This window comes from Callorhinus ursinus, unplaced genomic scaffold, assembly GCF_003265705.2.
Source record: "Callorhinus ursinus isolate GAN/ISIS: 27379988/994484 unplaced genomic scaffold, GSC_fseal_2.0 scaffold15, whole genome shotgun sequence".
NCBI lineage: Eukaryota > Metazoa > Chordata > Mammalia > Carnivora > Otariidae > Callorhinus > Callorhinus ursinus.
The window spans coordinates 44,642,368-44,658,587 of record NW_027397077.1 but is presented as its reverse complement, the minus strand read 5'-3'; the positions used below and the strand labels follow the sequence as shown (position 1 = coordinate 44,658,587).

At 55.6% G+C, this 16,220-nt stretch overlaps 1 protein-coding gene across 10 annotated transcripts in view; it reads right to left on the bottom strand.

Moving 5' to 3' along the window:
* The window catches only part of IQSEC1 (IQ motif and Sec7 domain ArfGEF 1), a 119,096-nt gene that overhangs the window by 33,536 nt on the left and 69,340 nt on the right, over positions 1-16,220 (bottom strand). For 9 of the 10 annotated variants that reach the window (XR_012380972.1, XM_025885718.2, XM_073901722.1 and 6 more), the window contains 2 exons: positions 10,974-11,268; positions 5,442-6,691 (listed from right to left, as the gene is read on the bottom strand). Coding sequence is in view for 9 of the 10 variants with exons in the window: in XM_025885718.2 (XP_025741503.1) it covers positions 5,442-6,691; positions 10,974-11,268 (1,545 nt within the window). In the remaining variant the exon portion in view is untranslated. Of the gene's footprint in view, positions 1-5,441; positions 6,692-10,973; positions 11,269-13,468; positions 15,185-16,220 lie in introns of those variants that run through there. The other variant, XM_025885719.2, reaches the window with a different exon arrangement.

Genomic DNA, 16,220 nt, shown 5'->3' with positions numbered 1-16,220 from the left:
ACACCAGGGCTCTCCGCCTCCCTCCTGCAGAAAGGAACGACAGGCAGGGGGGCACCTGGCAGGCCCCAGGGGCTGGGCCCTAGGTGGAAGGGAGGCCTGCCTCCCTGGGCTGGAAGGGACCCCAGGGCCCCCCCCGAACAGCTCCCAGCCCAAGCCAAGAGTCTTAGCACACCATCACAGCAAGTGGTTGTTGAGGCCCTAACTTACATGCCCCTCAGAGACGAGGTAATCACTCACGGACGAGAGCAGCTCTGGGGATAAGCACACTCTTCCAGAGGTGGGAGAGGTCTGGCCTGGTCCACCTGGGACAAGGCTGGCTGGGGCTACAGTCACCTGGGCTCTTGCCAGAGTGAGAGGGGGCATGAAAAGAGGTGACTGATGCACTGAGGCCCGTGTCCCTGAGCATGTACGTGTGGAGCACAGAAGAGGGGATCCCATCAGGGCTGTGGGGGCACTGACCCAGGCTCCTGACGCTGTGGTGGCCCAAGGACCACCGCTCCAGGGCCGTGCGGCCTCCCGTGGGTGGTGTGGCTTTGCCTCCTGAGCTCTCCATTTACCCCCGTGGCTCAGTGAGCTGATAGGGGTACATGCGGCTACACGCGTAGTGGCCGTTCCCACACTGGAGCCGGTGGGGCGGTGTGAGTTCTAGCCTGCCCACCCCACTGGCTGTGTGACCTCAGGCAGGTGACCCGCTTGGGACCTCAGTCTACTTGTCTGCACAATGGGGTTAGTAAGAGGCTCTATTCCCCAGGAGAATGGGACTCAGAGCAAGACAGCGTGTGGAACAGTGTCTGGCACAGGCTAAGCACATGGAACTATCAGCCACTGCCATTATCTCTGACTGTTCTCTGTCGGGAAAGCCTACTACTGGAAGGAGGTGGGAACTGGCAGCTATCTGGAAGGCTGGGCAGGCCTGGGAGGCAGTCGTGGGGGGGGGCGGTGTGGGCCGGGGCAGGGGAGGCTGGGGAGGGAGGTGGTGAGGGCTGAGCTGGGAGGAAGCCTGGTGCATTGTCCCAGCCCCGGAGCCTCCCTGCTGGGCAGGGGGCAATTTCACATGGAGTCCATTGGCACTTGCCACTGGGGGCCAGCCATCCCACTCTGCCCCACACCCCGAGTGGAGCCAGACTTGCTGCTGACTGTTCCTCAGTGCTCTAGACCAGCGCTGTCCGCGAGCACAATCTGTGGCGACCGAACTGCGCTAGATCGGCGCTGTCAGGCATGGCGGCCATGTGTGGCCAGTGAGCACCTGGCCGTGGCTAGTGCGCCAGAGGTGCTGGATTCGTGTTAAGTTTCAGTGAACTTTAACTTCAGTAGCCACCTGTGGCTGGACCGCAACGCGGTAAAAACACAGGCTCCCCCAAGTGATCTCTGAGCTGAAGGCAACACCGGCAAAAAGTCGGTTGGGGTTGCTCATGGGTCTTACTAAGCGGATTCCAAAATTCACATGGAAGAATACCCACCCAAAACAGCCGAGACGATTTTTAAAAAGAACAAAAGAGGGGGTTTTGCCCTCCTAAGAAAACATGTGAAACCCAAGTCTGATGCTCGTGGAGGAACGAACAGGTCCTGTAACCATTAATGTGGAGCTTTGCAAGCATCTTCGTTCTGTTCCCTGATCTGTCCCGGGCCCCTAAAACACTGCCTGGTGTGTTGCAGGCGCTCAATAAACAGCTGCTGAATGAATGAAAAGGTCCCATTCATGTAGGAATTAGATGGAACTTCAAATCAATGAAGAAAGGACTGTTGAATAAATAGTTTGGAAACAACTGGCTAATCTTTACAGAATAATAAAAGTTGGGGTACGCCTGGGTGGCTCAGATGGTTGGATGTCTGCCTTCAGTTCAGGCCAAAATCCCAGGGTTCTAGGATCGAGTCCCGTGTTGGGCTCCTTGCTCAGCGAGGAGCCTGCTTCTCCCTCTGCCTGCCGCTCCCCCTGCTTGTGCACTCTCTCTCTGACAAATAAGTAAAATCTTTAAAAAAAAAAAGTTGCACCCCTCATCTTGTGTGGTTCTCCAAAACAAATTTCAGCTTGAAGTCCTAAAGGGCATGCAAATACACTGAAGAAAATATTTTTAAAACTATACTTATGATTTGAGGCAGAGCCCCTTTTAATTATTATTATTATCACTGTATTGATGATTTGGGGCAGGGCCCCTTTTAATTATTACTATTTTTATTATTATTATTAAGTAGGCTCCATGCCCAGTGTGGAGCCCAATGCAGGGCTTGAACTCACGACCCTGAGATTGTGACCTGAGTTGAGATCAAGAGTTGGACACCTAACCGACTGAGCCACCCAGGAGTCCCCGTGGGCAGAGCTCCTTTTAAAATAAAAAACATGAAAAGCCAAAGAAACAAAACAAGAAAATATGAATTCTGCTAATTAAAATCTTCCTGTATAGCCATGGTGACTGTGCTTAATAATACTGGATTGTATACCTGAAAGTTGCCAAGACAGTAAATCTTAAAAGTTCTCACCACAAGGAAAAAAAAGTCTAACTATGTGTGGTGAGGGATGGTAAAAACTTCTTGTCATCATTTTGCAATATACGTAAAAAATTGAATCATTACCTTGTACATCTGAAACTGATGTTAGATAGCAATTATCTCAATTTTAAAAACACAAAAAACTAAAAAACTTGTGTTAGATGAAAGAGCACAAAGTTAAAAGACATAAATATCTGAGAACCACTGAACTGTACACTTTATAAGGGTAAATTTTACAGTATGTGAATTATATCTCAAGAAATAAATTTTAAAAACAAGTGACAGACAGAAAGAAAGTGTTTATAATTACAAAGTATCAGTATCCCCGAACTACTAGTAAATCAACATGACAAATAACCTGAGAGAAAAAATGAGCAAAGAATATGAACTGGGGGCGCCTGGCTGGCTCAGTTGGAGGAGCATGCGACTCTTGATTTCAAGGTTGTGAGTACAAACCCCATGTTGGGTGTAGAGATTACTTAAAAAAAAGCGGGGGGCCTGGGTGGCTCAGTCGTTAAGCATCTGCCTTCAGCTCAGGTTGGGATCGAGCCCCGCATCGCATCAGTGGGCTCCCTGCTCCGTGGGAAGCCTGCTTCTCCCTCTCTCACTCCCCCTGCTTGTGTTCCCTCTCTTGCTGTGTCTCTCTCTGTCAAATAAATAAAATCTTAAAAAAAAAAAAAAAAGAAGCTGGGAAATGCAAACTAAAATGACCAAGAGACGACTATGTCTACCCTTTGATTGGGGGTGGGGAGAGAACAGAGTGTCGCCAAGCATATGGGAGAAAGGGGACCTCTCAGATCCACAGGCAGAAGAGAGCAAATGGGTAGAGACCCCCTTTTAAAAAGTAAGTTTCCAGTGAAAAACGTGCCTACCTAATTCCGCTTTTAGCTAGCTTCCCTACAGACTCTCTTGGGAGTGTATGTAAAGAATAGATCCACACTCCTTGTCATCTACGGTTGGTAATTACAGGGAAGTGGAAGCAAGTGGCCAGGTCAGGAATATGGATAGCCACACCAGGGACCACTACACAGCAGCAGGCGGGAGGGGGAGGGAGTGGCCCGGGCACACTGACAGGGGGTGGGGTGGGGGTGGAGATCTCCAACAGCAAGCTGTGAGGTGGTATCTCAGGGAGATGATGTCCACAACCCCAGGCCCGGGTAACGCCAGCAAGGCCCCAGCAGCAGCTAACACTTGAGAGAGGACTTACTCGGTGCTGGGCGCTGCTCCAAGCACTTCACATAGCTGCTTCCTTCCAACTCACACCGTGCGAGGTGGACACTGTTGGGCCCAGCCCTACCGTACAGACGAAAGGCCAGGCTGTGAGCCCGGGCAGTCTGGCCCTGGAGCTGTGCTCTGAACCACGGCTGTCTGCAGTTCTGAAGAGCACACACATGCACGGAATAAAGATCTGGGAGGAGAGACTCCAAAATGACAAGAACCAGAGGGAATGTTATCCTAACTGGAAGGTTTTCATTTTCCACGGGGAATGTATTCCTGTACCGCGCACATAACTAAAAACAGAGCTTAGAGAGAACCTACACAGACCACAACTGGCTGGTGGAGGGACTGTTTTTTCTGGCCTCCACCTGTCGACCCAGCTGGGACCCCCACATCAGGATGTCCTTGGAAGCTGACAGGCATGCGGTGGGCTTGGGCACTAAGGGAGCCCCCCGGTTAGTTCGGCCCCCTGCCCAGGAGGGCCCTGGCCTGGGTCTAAGACAACTCGGGAGCGGGCTGTGCCCAGAAGCAGGTGGGAGCAGACTTCTGGGACAGAGCTCAGGATGGGCTCAGTAGAATATGGCCCTTCCTGCTCACGTGCTGCTCTGGCCACAGGTCGTGCAGCGGTGAGGCTATCCCTACGTGCCGTGAACCACGGGCTGATGGGAGTCTCAGGAGAGAGCACCCGGGTGCTTGAGACTCGTAGTTCTCAGCTGAGTGAGGCAGTGACCCAGAGCTCCCTGGCTGCTCACATGTAAATGTCCCGTTCCCTATACCCTCCCTCTGGGACAGGCCTGTGTCTCCGAGATAACGCAGCACTCCCATTTGTAGCAGGGATGGTTCAAAAGTGCCCCCAAGTCTCCCTCCATCTCGAAGAGGAAGCAGAGAGCGGGGGAAGTGCAGCAGATGTGTGTCGGTCACCACCAGGCAGTCTGGCCGTGTCCCCAACCTTGGAGGAGTCAGCGCCAGGCTGACGTCCAATGACCCCCAATCCCAGAGGCCCCATGGATGGAAACGATGTGAAATATGGGAGGTTTAATAACCAGAGCCCGGCAGCGTCCCTTCCAAGGGAGTGTGCGGCCTCCTCCCCTTCCGCTTGCTATTTTCAGCCGTGCTAAGAATAGCCTGCTTTAAATATCCGTCTCCCTCCTTAAATCTGCTCTCAGGACTGCGCCCACAGCATCTTTCTAGAACTCCTGGTGGGGAGCGGCCACTCAACAGTCCCAATTCACACGTCTCCCAAAGGACCTTGCTGAGACATCTGTTAGCACCAGGCTTATCTGTGTCCTGCTTCCCCTGACGCGTGCCTCCGAGCCGAGCCCGCACCTGCCCTGGGAGATCTTGCTCACACACGGACCCCATCACAGCGCCGTCAGCCTTCACATTCACATTTCCTGAGAAGCTACTCTGTGCTGGGTGCTGCTCTAGGCGCCGACAGGGCCCTGAACTCCTGTCCCCGTGTTGCTTTGTCCCAGAGAAACCCCTCGTTTGGCTGCTGCTCAGCTGTGAGCCTCTGCAATCCCCACAACAGGGCCCTGGGAGGGGCCGGGCCCTGCCCTCACCAGGCTCCAGTCTCCTCTACGACAGCAGCGCCGTGCCAGGTGCTGCCACAGACCCCGTTAGCGCAGTGTCACTCCCTCACACATGCTCTTTTAAACCCTCGGTGTGTGCAAAGGCCCCGGGGCGTGAGAGGAAGGCCCGCCCCACTCGGTCCTGCGGGGCTGGCAGGCACTCACTTGTTGAAGAGATTGAGGCCAATGCGGTAGTGCCTCTTGCGGATGACATCGTTGCTGAAGGCGGGTGAGTCCCAGCTGTTGCGGGTCTCCTTGTGGTAGGTCTGCTTGCTGAGTGTCTGCTCCCGCAGGCTGTCGCGGGACGACGACTCGGAGCTGCAGTTGATGGTGTCGTTGGAGTTGGATGTGCTGTTGATGCTGTCGTTGTCCCCATCCGAGTAGTCGGACTCCGACTTGCTCTGCCTGTTGGCTGAGCCATTGATGGCCAGGTGGCTGTCCAGAGGCCGGGGGGCCCGGGGCCGCAGCTCTGGCTCCTCCCGAGGAAGGCTCTTGGGGGGGCCGGCCAGGGGGCCGTGCTTGGGGCTGCCCTGTGGCCCGCCCAGGCTGCGTTCGTAGGCACTCTGCCTCTTGAGCGAGCCACGGTCTGAGCGGTCACTGAGGTCCACGGAGCTGTCACTGGGCGGCTCAATGGTGAGCAGCGGGAGGTGCTCCACCCGCAGCCGCTGCTCCTGCCGCTCCAGTGACGGTGTGCTCCGGCAGCTTGTGTCTGTGTCCCCCTTGTCGTCCTTGTGAGCCAGCGCCCAGTAGTCCTGCGTGGCCCCCCCGGCCCGCAGCCGCAGGTCCGACTCCGTGCTGGGCGGCCGGTGCGCCGCCTGAGACAGGGGCAGGGGTGGTGACAGCTCCTCCTCGTCGATGTACAGGGTGACGTCACTGTACGAGGCTGTCATCTCGTCCAGCTTGTGGTGGTCCACGCCGTGCAGGGCTGGCTTGGGCTCGGGGTCCCGGGCCCGCCCCGCCTCGGGGGCCGGCGCCTCCTCGGCGTGCAGGCTGCGGCAGTTGAGGGCGTCATCGATGGACTCAGCCAGTGACTTCACCTGCCGCGAGAAGGCGTCCTCCAGCTCCGTGATGGCGTCCGCAAAGTCACTGGATGGGGCGGGAGACTTGAGGGTGGGTGGCTCGCCAAGGTCGCCACACTCGGGTGGCACCAGGGCCCCCAGCTGAGAGCCATCATCAGTCACCGAGACCTGCTTCCCCTCGAAGTAGGAGCTGTGCACCTTCTCTGGGCCCTCGAAGGAGAACTGCATCCTCATGTTGGACAGAACGATGCGGCGCGACATACGGTTCTCCGACATGGAGCTACGCAGGCGCTCGAAGTTCTTGTTCATCTGGTACTGACGGAAGGCCGTCTGGATGGTGCGGGCCGCATGGCGGGTCACGAGGCGGCCCCCATACTTGCGTTCTAGCATCTCCACCTGGTCGGGGGTGGGAGGGGAAGAACAGGACATTAGTGAGCACAACCCCGTGTGCTGGAGCAGCGCCATGTCCACCCACAGTCGTGCCCACTGCCCAGCCCCGCGGTGACACCATCCGGAAAAGCCTCGGCACATCCCAAAGTTGGTTATGGCAATCGCGGAGGCCTGCCTGTGAGGCTGTGCAAAACAGGGGTTCCCTGGGTCAAAGAAGACGGAGAAGCCCCATGTTGAAGTGAAAGCAAGGATGTTCCCTGTAGGACTTCCCAGAACCTTTAAAAGGTGGCGTGTTCCCAAATTTCTTTAACCACAAAAACCTTTGGCCCCAGTGCATCTTGTGGCCTGTGGTTTAATGAAACTTGGGAGATGCTGGAAGAGGTGCAGGCAGCCCCTCCAAGGAGGAGGAACCTGAGGCATGAGCAGGTTAAGAGACCAGCCAAAGAGTTCAGTAAGATCCTGGATGCCAAGTCTTGGCTGCAGGCTTTTGGTCTTACTTCCTCTTTACAGCAGCGACCATGTGCTCTTACCAGCTGGGAGGATGTCACTGAGTTTCAGGGAGGCCTGAGAGAATCACCTTAGTGGGGGAGCAGGCTTTCAGGCCACATGCCCGGGCTCTAAGCCTGGCCCTGCCCCTCGTTAGCTGTGCTACTCTGAGCAAGGCTTGGGGCCGCACACTTCCTGTTTGCTCATCTGTAAAGTGGGGACGGTACTCAGCCCTACCTCGTAGGACCATGGTGAGCACCTGATGAGACAGACACAAGTGCTTAGCACGTGCCAAACACAGGGACAGCTGGGGCTAGACCTGCAGCTGCATTCCTGGAAGGTCTTTACAGCTTGTGGGGTCCCCAACTCCCCTCACTGGACAGATGGGGAAACTGAGGCCCAGAGAAGACACCCAGCTCACAGCTGGAGGCCTCCAGACTCCAGAGCAAGCACTCATTCTGGCACCCCAGGTCCTGATGGCCCTTCTCCGTGATAAGGTACAGAGATGGGGCGGGGCTGCAGGTAGGTGGCACTGTCTGGGGCTCCCCTGTGTGACACACCAGCCTCCCAAAGCCCTGAGGTTCATGCCAGCCCTTGGTGACCAAGGACAACCCCAAGGGCTGCTAACCATGCCTCGCTCCTGCGTGAAAACATGCCCATAAAGTGGGAGCCTACCCTGTAAGAATCAAAGAAAATCCAAGATAAGGAACTGGCTCCTCTGCTAAGCCAGGGCTCTTGGGGTGTTGGGCAGAGGGGGCGCCTGATGTGGGGCCAGGAGAGGCCTAAGGCCCTCAGGAGGAAGGCACGCTTGCGCCAGGGAGGCAAAGCACCACACCCTGCTTGTCTAGATCCCGCCGGCCTATGCCGTGCCCGGCATCACATGAAAGCTGGTGGCACAGAGAGATAAGGTCCCTGCCCTCCAGAAGCAAAGAGTCTGTCAGGGAGAATGGACAGACACACATACTTAACTGAAATAAAACCAAACAGATGCCGAGCAAATCCAAGCCAAGGCCTGAGTTGGGGGAAGAGGGTCACTCAGAGCCGCTGTGGGGTGGGCCGGGAACAGAGGGCTTGGAGCCTCACATACCCCAATGCAGGTCCCGGTCCCCTCACGTCCCGGCTCTGGGAGGCCACCCACGTCAGGGATGCCAGCTCTCTGGGCCCACGGGAGAGGGAGCAGAAGGCTCGGCAGAGCGGCTCCCTTCATAGGAGGAGCGGGTAGTGTGTGTGTGTTGGGGGGGCGGTGTGTGTGGATCAAAACAACTTTTCTGGGCCCAGAGTCAGCCAGGGTGGGTCTGTTTTTTCTCTTGCCCTGAAGTTACTGAACAACATCCAAAGAGATGACCTCACTTCCACATCTGTAAGCAGACTTTGTTTTTTGGGGGTTTTGAGTGGAGCTCTGAAAGCCGACGGGGCCGATAAAGGGCCCAAGGCTGAGCTCTGGGAAGCCCTCTCTCCTCTGCCCATCGAGGCCGGTAGCCTGGCCCCCCTCATGTCACCTTTGGGGGCAGAGTCATGACACCAGGACCACCAGCTTAGGCCCAGGGCTCACTCAGGGCTCTTTCTCTCCTGCTGACTTTGGACCTAGAAAACCAAGCAGCGACCTATTTGTCTGAGACCGGCTCTCCAGATCTGGGGGGGAAGAGTCGGGGAGGGGGAGAAGAGGGACTTCGGAAAGGCAGAAATTGGCTCTGTGTTGTCATCAAATCCCCTCCCAGTCCCTCCTTCCTGGTCTTCCCTGGAGGACATAAACTGACCCAGGCCAGCTCTGATGCATCCCCCAGACTCACGGTGGTCATTCCTCCTTCTGGGCCACAACGGACCCGAGGCCCAGCCTCGAAGTTTATCGGGGTGCAGGGGAGGGAATCCAATCTGTATGTGCTCACCTGCTGTACATCGCCCTCACCCGATACTCACGTAACATCCAGTCTGCAGAGGGGCTCTGGGATCCCCCTTCTCGGAGGACAGAGGCTCTGGGAAGTGACGTGATGCAGAGCTGACCTCTAGCCCTCACTCTCCCTTTAAAAGGACACTTCTCAACCGCAGGGGAGGGATAAGGAACAGAGAGGAACGCCCTTCCACAAAGCAGAACTACCACCTCTCGGGTAACTCAGGACTCCTGCTGTCATTGATAGGAAACCACCAGAAGGTGTGGAGGCCCTGAAGCCAAAGCGCTCCCTTCACTAAACGGGACTTTGCGTTCCCCAACTTTAACTCCTCATGGAATTGTGCATCCTACCTTCACCTGGCAGTTCCCAGGTAATCTGTCCTATTCCCACTCTTGCTTTGATTGCCAGGAAGCTCAATAGCTCAGGGGCCCTTTCACCTTTTCACCACCTCTTCCTTGCCACCCTTGTTCTGCCTCAGGGCCTTTGTACCTGGCGTTACTGCTTCCTGCAAGGCCCCTTCCTCAAACACTCAGTTCAGATGCCACCTTGAGGAGGTCTTCACCACTGCCCTTATCCAATGCTGTCACCTCCCAGAATCACTCCACTTCTTTCCCCTATTTCATAATCTCTGGAGTTTGTATCATACTCTGGAATTAAACTGTTTTTATTGCTAACTTGCCTGTGGGGTCCACCTCCTGGACCAAAGTGTCAGCTCAAGATCTGGGGCCTCACCCTGTCCACTGCTGACTCCCCAGCACTGAGCACAGTGTTTGGCACACGGTGGGCATTTGGTTAATGTGCATGGGATCAAAATGAACAGAAGCGCCACAGTAAGGCCATATGAAGCAGATGGTTATCTCCATAGATAGGCCTCTGTGAGGTCTTCAACATCCTCACTTGTTTCAACGGTTCTGCTGGAGGTCTTTTACTATCAACTGCTTCTGATCCACTTTGGACCTGGGTGTAAGTGATAAATGGAACAGAGACCACGTGGTCTTCCCCTGCTGTGGGCCTGGCCACGGAGCCAAGTGCCATGGTGCGGGGGCGGTATCTGCTCCCACAGCCCGACAAGAGGCCATCTGCAGAAGGATGAAGAGAGTCAGGGCTGAGAGGTAGCACTGAGAAGAGGGAGAGGAGGGGGCTGGTAAGGGACTTTGTCGGGGGGCTTGGGGGGAGGAAAGACCCAATGTGGGCAGTACCTGCACCACTCCTGAGGTCCTAGGAGTGAGAGCTCTTTGCCCCCCGCCCAGGGATTGTTCATTCCCTCTGCCCCCCGCCCCCCACCCAGCCAGGACAGGCCTCTCCCTCAACCCCAAGAGTCTATCTTTAGCCCTCCCCGGAGCCCGGCCAAGCGGGCAGGCCATGCATCCCCCTCGTCCTGCACACAGGTACCAACCCCACGGTGGGTCTGGGCCAAGGCCCCCGGGGGAGGAAGCGAGCCTTCAGCGAGGCCGTTTCCCACGAGAACACAGAGTTGTAAACCCAAGGGGATATAATAAGCAACCTCACCCACTGGCTGTGGATGGGCTTGGTGTTCTTTACGGAGTGTGTGCTATTTATGTTGTAAACTGAGCTCCTGCCCTTCTCCTCGGGGACTCCTCCTGAGGACTCCCTAAGGGTTCAGGCCTCTCCTGGGACCTCAGACATTCAGCGTCTGGCCACCTAACCTGCGTGCATGGCCATGAGGACGCCCTTCACTCAGGGCACCTCCGCGGGTCGGGCAGAGCAAGAAGGGGAGTTTGGGCCGAGGTGAAGGCCATGTTCCCAGCACAGGTGCACCTAACTGAACTTCAGTCTGTGGGAGAGCTGAGCCTCCTGCTGCTTCAGGCCTCCCCAGCAAAGGGCCGGGCACCCACCCATTTCCAGCCAGAGCTGCCCCAGCTGCCTGTCCCCGCGTGGCGGGCCCCACCTACCTGCTTGTCCTGCAGGTCGGAGGAGAGCTCATAGCTCTCAGAGAGTGACCGCGAGCGCTTGATGGCCTCCTCCTCGGCCTGCTTGCGCAGGATGGAGGTCGAGTGCTGTAGTTTGGGCCTCCGTGTGCGCTGCTGCTGTCCTGGCGGCCCCGAGTACAGCCCATAGGCTCCCACCGACGTGTGCTCGTAGCGGTCGGGGCTCAGGCTGGAAGCAGGTGCCAGGGGGCCCTGGTGGTAGGCCGATGGGCTGTCCAGCGATGTACCGGTCTCGCTGCTGGGGGCCTCGCCCTCCACGCTGCAGGGGATGGAGAGACGAGAGAGGCCTCCTGTGAGTGGGAGACCAGAGCCCAGGGCCTGATGGGGAGCCAGGAGGTGAGAGGGGGCCACGCTCAAGAGGCAGCCCCGCAGCGTCCCCCACACTGCCGGCTGGTACCTGACACACTTTACTGATTGATTTTGCTTACTGTCCGTCTCCTACATGAGAACGTCAGCTTTGCAAGAACGGAGGTCCTCCCCACGATGTGCACTGATGGGCCCCAGTGCCCAGGGCAGGGCCTGGCCCGTGGTAGCAGGTGGTCAAATGGGTCTGGTCACCCTCTCTCCCTCACGCCCACCACCTGGGTTAAATAAACCACCGATTTTTGTCCTTTTTGTTCTTATTTTAAACAGACATTCACAAAAGTGACTCTTTTACTATATACCTACGTAGGGGTCAGGCACTGGGGGGTTTTTTATGGGCTGAGCTGTGTCCCTCCAGAATTTGTATCTTGAAGTCCTAACCCCCAGTACTTCAGAATGTGGAGGAGACAGGGTCTTCAGAGAGATAGTTAGGTTAACGAGGTCCATCAGGGTCCTGATCCAACGCGACTGGTGTCCTTCTAGGAACAGGAGATTAGGACCCAGACACGCACAGAGGGACGGCCACGTGAGGACACAGGGAGAAGGCAGCCTCTGCACACCAACAAGAGAGGCCTCAGTGACACCTTGATACTGGACTTGGGGCCTCCAGAACAGGGAGAACAGGGAGAAAACAAATGTCTGTTGTTTAAGCCGGCTGGTGTGTGGTCCCTGTTACAGCAGGCTGGGGAGTAAATACAGTGTTGTACGTACATTTTTTTTTAAATCTTAAAACTAGTCGGCAAAGAAAGAATTACTAACTCCCCTTTTCCAGGTGGGGAAACTGAGGCCCACAGAAGTACAGGGACCTACTTGTGGTTGCACAGGTGGTGAGTGGGTGAGTTGAGATCAAAGCCCAAGTTGGTGGGACGCCAAGACCTGGGGGGGGGTGTGTGCACCCCTGCACCTCGCTGCGCCTCATTCTCAGGACGCAGACACATCCCTCTCAACATCCCAAGCGCCAGACTGGGGGGACAGAGAAGGACTGGTTGGCTTACTCATTCCAAAGTCAGGAACTCAGAAAACAGACATTGGTTCCTGCTGCAGACTGCTTTTAGTATACAACAAAGAGGCAAGGTTGTTTCTACCACGGCTTCTAGTCGCCTCTCTGGTCAAGCCTTGCCATCTCCCTGTCCCTGCAGGATATCACTCGACCTTTAAAGACCCTCTGCTCCCTAGGGCCAGGGCAGGGGGTCTCTCTGAAAGGGGCCCAGAAGAGAAAAGGGAACATAGCACCCCTTCCCAGGCTGCAGTCCTTCCTTCCTGGTCCTATCTTCAGACCAGTGGGAATACCCTGGGTGTGAAAGCCTTGGGGCCAACTGGTCTACCCTCTGCCCAGCTCTGCTTCCAGTCACATCACAAGGCCTGGCAGGGCTGCCCTGTGAGCATAGAATGTGACTGTTCACAGACTCCTGGGAGAGACAGACTCAGAGTGGGGACAGAGGGAGGCAGCCTGCCCTGTGGTTCCAATTCTGCCCTGAGCCAGGGATGGGCTGCAAATCCCTGTGCTTGCCTTCCAACTTGTAGTTCAAGAATACTACAGGACTTCTGCTCCACCAACTGGCTCTGACCTCTGAGGACATGCAGTGGGTGTCCTGTGACAAAGGACATCCCATCCTGCTTCCCAGAAGCTAAAGTGTGACAAAGTGACAAAGGTCTTTCCTTGGGGAAGAGCTCTGGGTGCTTTGCCTTGATCTGGCTGTGAATCAGGGTGGGTCACCCCTCATTTCAAGGCCTGTCTCCCTGTCCATTATCCATGTGGGATGGACTAGATGCTTTTAAGGTGTCAGAGGAATACCCACCCTTTAAGACTCTTCTGACATCACAGTTACCCAAGAGCTGTTTCCTTTTGGCCCCCTGTATGTGCGTCGGGTGGGGGAGAAGGATGGGGACCAGCAGAGCTAAAAATTCTCTCATTCTCCTGATAAAGCTTTGAACAATACTTCCCAATAAATACTCGGTGGCTTGATCAGTAGTTGTATGAAAGAGAGAGGGAATCCCCCTATCAGACCTGCAGGCAGTCGATAAGCAAGCCCACCCCCGGACAGCGACCCAAAGCCCCCGCCTTCACTCTGGCCCCACACGCCTCCCTGCCTCACCTTTTCTGTGCAGCCTGTGAGCATCTCATAAGGAAGTCTTTCCACACACACACATCCCCCATACTGGAAGTGCTTCAGTCAGGGGCAGAGTCTGTTTTTCCGAGTAAGAGGCTGACAGGAAACAAAATCTCATCCTTGAAGACAAGCAGCCGGGGCTCTGCTCAGAAGGTTTTAAAACAGTCTCAAAACCCCGAGTTTACAGAAACACGGGGAGACTGAAGGGCAATCCCCAGAGCAGGAAGCCCTTCCGTCGTGCCTCATGGTGGCTCCGTCAGGGAGTGGTGGGCCGGGACCCTCGCCATATTGGCCCGACATGCCCCGGGATAAAGGAGCAGTGTCCACCTCTCATGTCTGTGGGGGATTCAACCCCCTACCTAGGCCTTACTCACTGGACCTCAGAGTAACAGTGAACAGGCAAAGGCGCCTTCTTCCTGATAGTGGTGGGGATGGGGCAGGGGTCAGTCTGTGAATTTGAGAGGTCGTCATCATTCCCTGGAGGCTGTGGTTTGGGGCAGAAGGGGCTGAGGAAAGAGAAGCAGGTGACAAGCTACTGAACTCAAGGGCTGTATGTTGCTTGGTAGTGGGCAAGAGCCTGGCTGCCTCGATGGCTGGGGCCATGAGCAGGATGTCAGCGTGGGTCGTGACCTGACAGGGACAGAGGTGGCTGGTGGGTCGTGACCTGACAGGGACAGAGGTGGCTGGTAGGAGGCAGACACTTTCTGGGGCTGTGCCAGTCCAGGATTCCGGCTCTGGCATTACCTGGCTCCCAACTGTCTTAAGCCAGCAGGTTCTAGAACATGCTAGGAGAGAGGGCCAAGCCTCCGCTCAGAGCCAAGGGAAGGGGTCTGACAGTCACCTGCAGCCTTTCTCTTCACCATGACAGCAACTCCAGTCTCCTCTCCCTATCAGCCCTACCTTCCAAACACACCCAGGCTCTGCCAACTTCTCAGCAGATGGCTCAGGCCACCATCACTGCTCCCTGGATTATCACAACAGCCTCCTCAATGGTCCCCCTGCCTCTCTCTTCCCCAAGGCTGCCAACAGTGACTCTGATGAAACGTAAGACTGCGTGCCTCCCCTGGTCCCATCACACTTCGAAGACCCTGTCCTTGCAATGTCCTTGAACGCCTGACCTCGCTGCTCTCATCCTGGCTCCTTCCCCCCTTGCTCACTCTGACTTCCTGACTCGCTGGCTTCCTTTCTCTCTGCTCAAAGGGGTCAGGCATGCTCCTACCTCAGGGCCTTTGCACTGGCTCTTCTGTCTGGAACATTCTTCCCCAGATCCCTGCCATCACCAGATTTAAAATCACAGCTCCCTCCCCCTCAAGATTCCTGGTCTCTTTCTTTGCCTTTTTTTTTTTTCAATCTTTGATGATGATCATCATTTCAAAACATGTAATATATTTATCTGTTTTTTGGTTTGTTGTCTGTCTCCCATGTCACTATATAAGTTCTAGAAGGGTGGAGGTAATTTGTCTGTTTTGGTTACTGATGTTTCCCAAGTGCCAACACATGTGCCTGGCTAACAGTGCTCAGTAAATACTTGTTAAATGAGTGAAGGCACTTCCCCATGCCTGCTCTTGGCTGGGTCCTAGAAGAGCTTCTTGCATCATCCCTGCCAGACCTCCTATGTGCCCCAAACCAAACTCATGATCTTTCTCCATTGTCATGCAGTGACCCAAAGCCAGGATCCTGGGCATCATCTCTTTAGTCCCTCCCCCACCACCAGCTCCCACCCCTGCCCCATTTAGTCTGTCACCAGTCCTGTTGAATCTACATGAACGGTATCCCCTTGACCGGTACAATGTGGCAGGTCTTCCACCCCACCAAAATCACCACCCGCCTCAGACCACCCTGATCAGAACAGAAATGGCCAGGCCAACTTCCTGCAGCCAGCATGACCCCACCACAGACACTGCCCCCCAGTACCGGAGTGGACAAAAGTGAGAAATGCATGAGTGCTTGCATGTAGCTTAGGAACCCACTGTAAGCCAGAGGATAATCAGAAGCTACACACTATTAGACATAAAAAGAGTCTTGAAATCTGTACCAGACAGCTGGTTCACAGAAAGATCATTTTTGTCAAGTGAAAATGCCCAGTGCAACAGGCATTTCAGAAGTCTAAGTTGGTATAACTTTTTCAGAGTACTAGCTAGAAACCGCTATCAAATCCACTCAATTTGGCAGAGGCTCTGGCAGAACCCATAAAGATGCTTTACTTACAGCAACACCCTGAACCCCGAGCCCCCCCTGTCCTGCTTAGGACTCAGCTCTGCCCCCAGTTCCTTCCTGGGGGAGTGTGAACAGTCATCTCCCTCCCCACAGCAGATCAGACACCCCATAGATCTTTGCTTTATATGAGGTCCAAGCCTGACACAGCAGGGAGCTGGGGGTCAGGGAACCACCAGCCCCAGTCCAGCAACACCCCCGGCCACCCTTGCTGCCACCCAAGCCTCCTGCACCAGCAGCCCACCCTGCACACTGCTTCTTCACCACAGTGATTTCCTGGCTGGAGCTCAACGTCTCATCACCCAGGTCAGCTCCCTTGGGGAAGCTTCTTTCACAACCTTCGTCCATCAGCCAGGCCTGAACACTGTAGTGGGTCCTAAACCACACACTGGCATTTGTGGTCTCTCTCAGATGCCTGGGCCATATGCAAATCAGCGAGTGGGGCGGGCACCTGTTCTAAGGGCCTGACAGTCCCTGACAGTTTAGAGTTTCTGGAACATTCTACGACAGTTGGGTGGCTGCT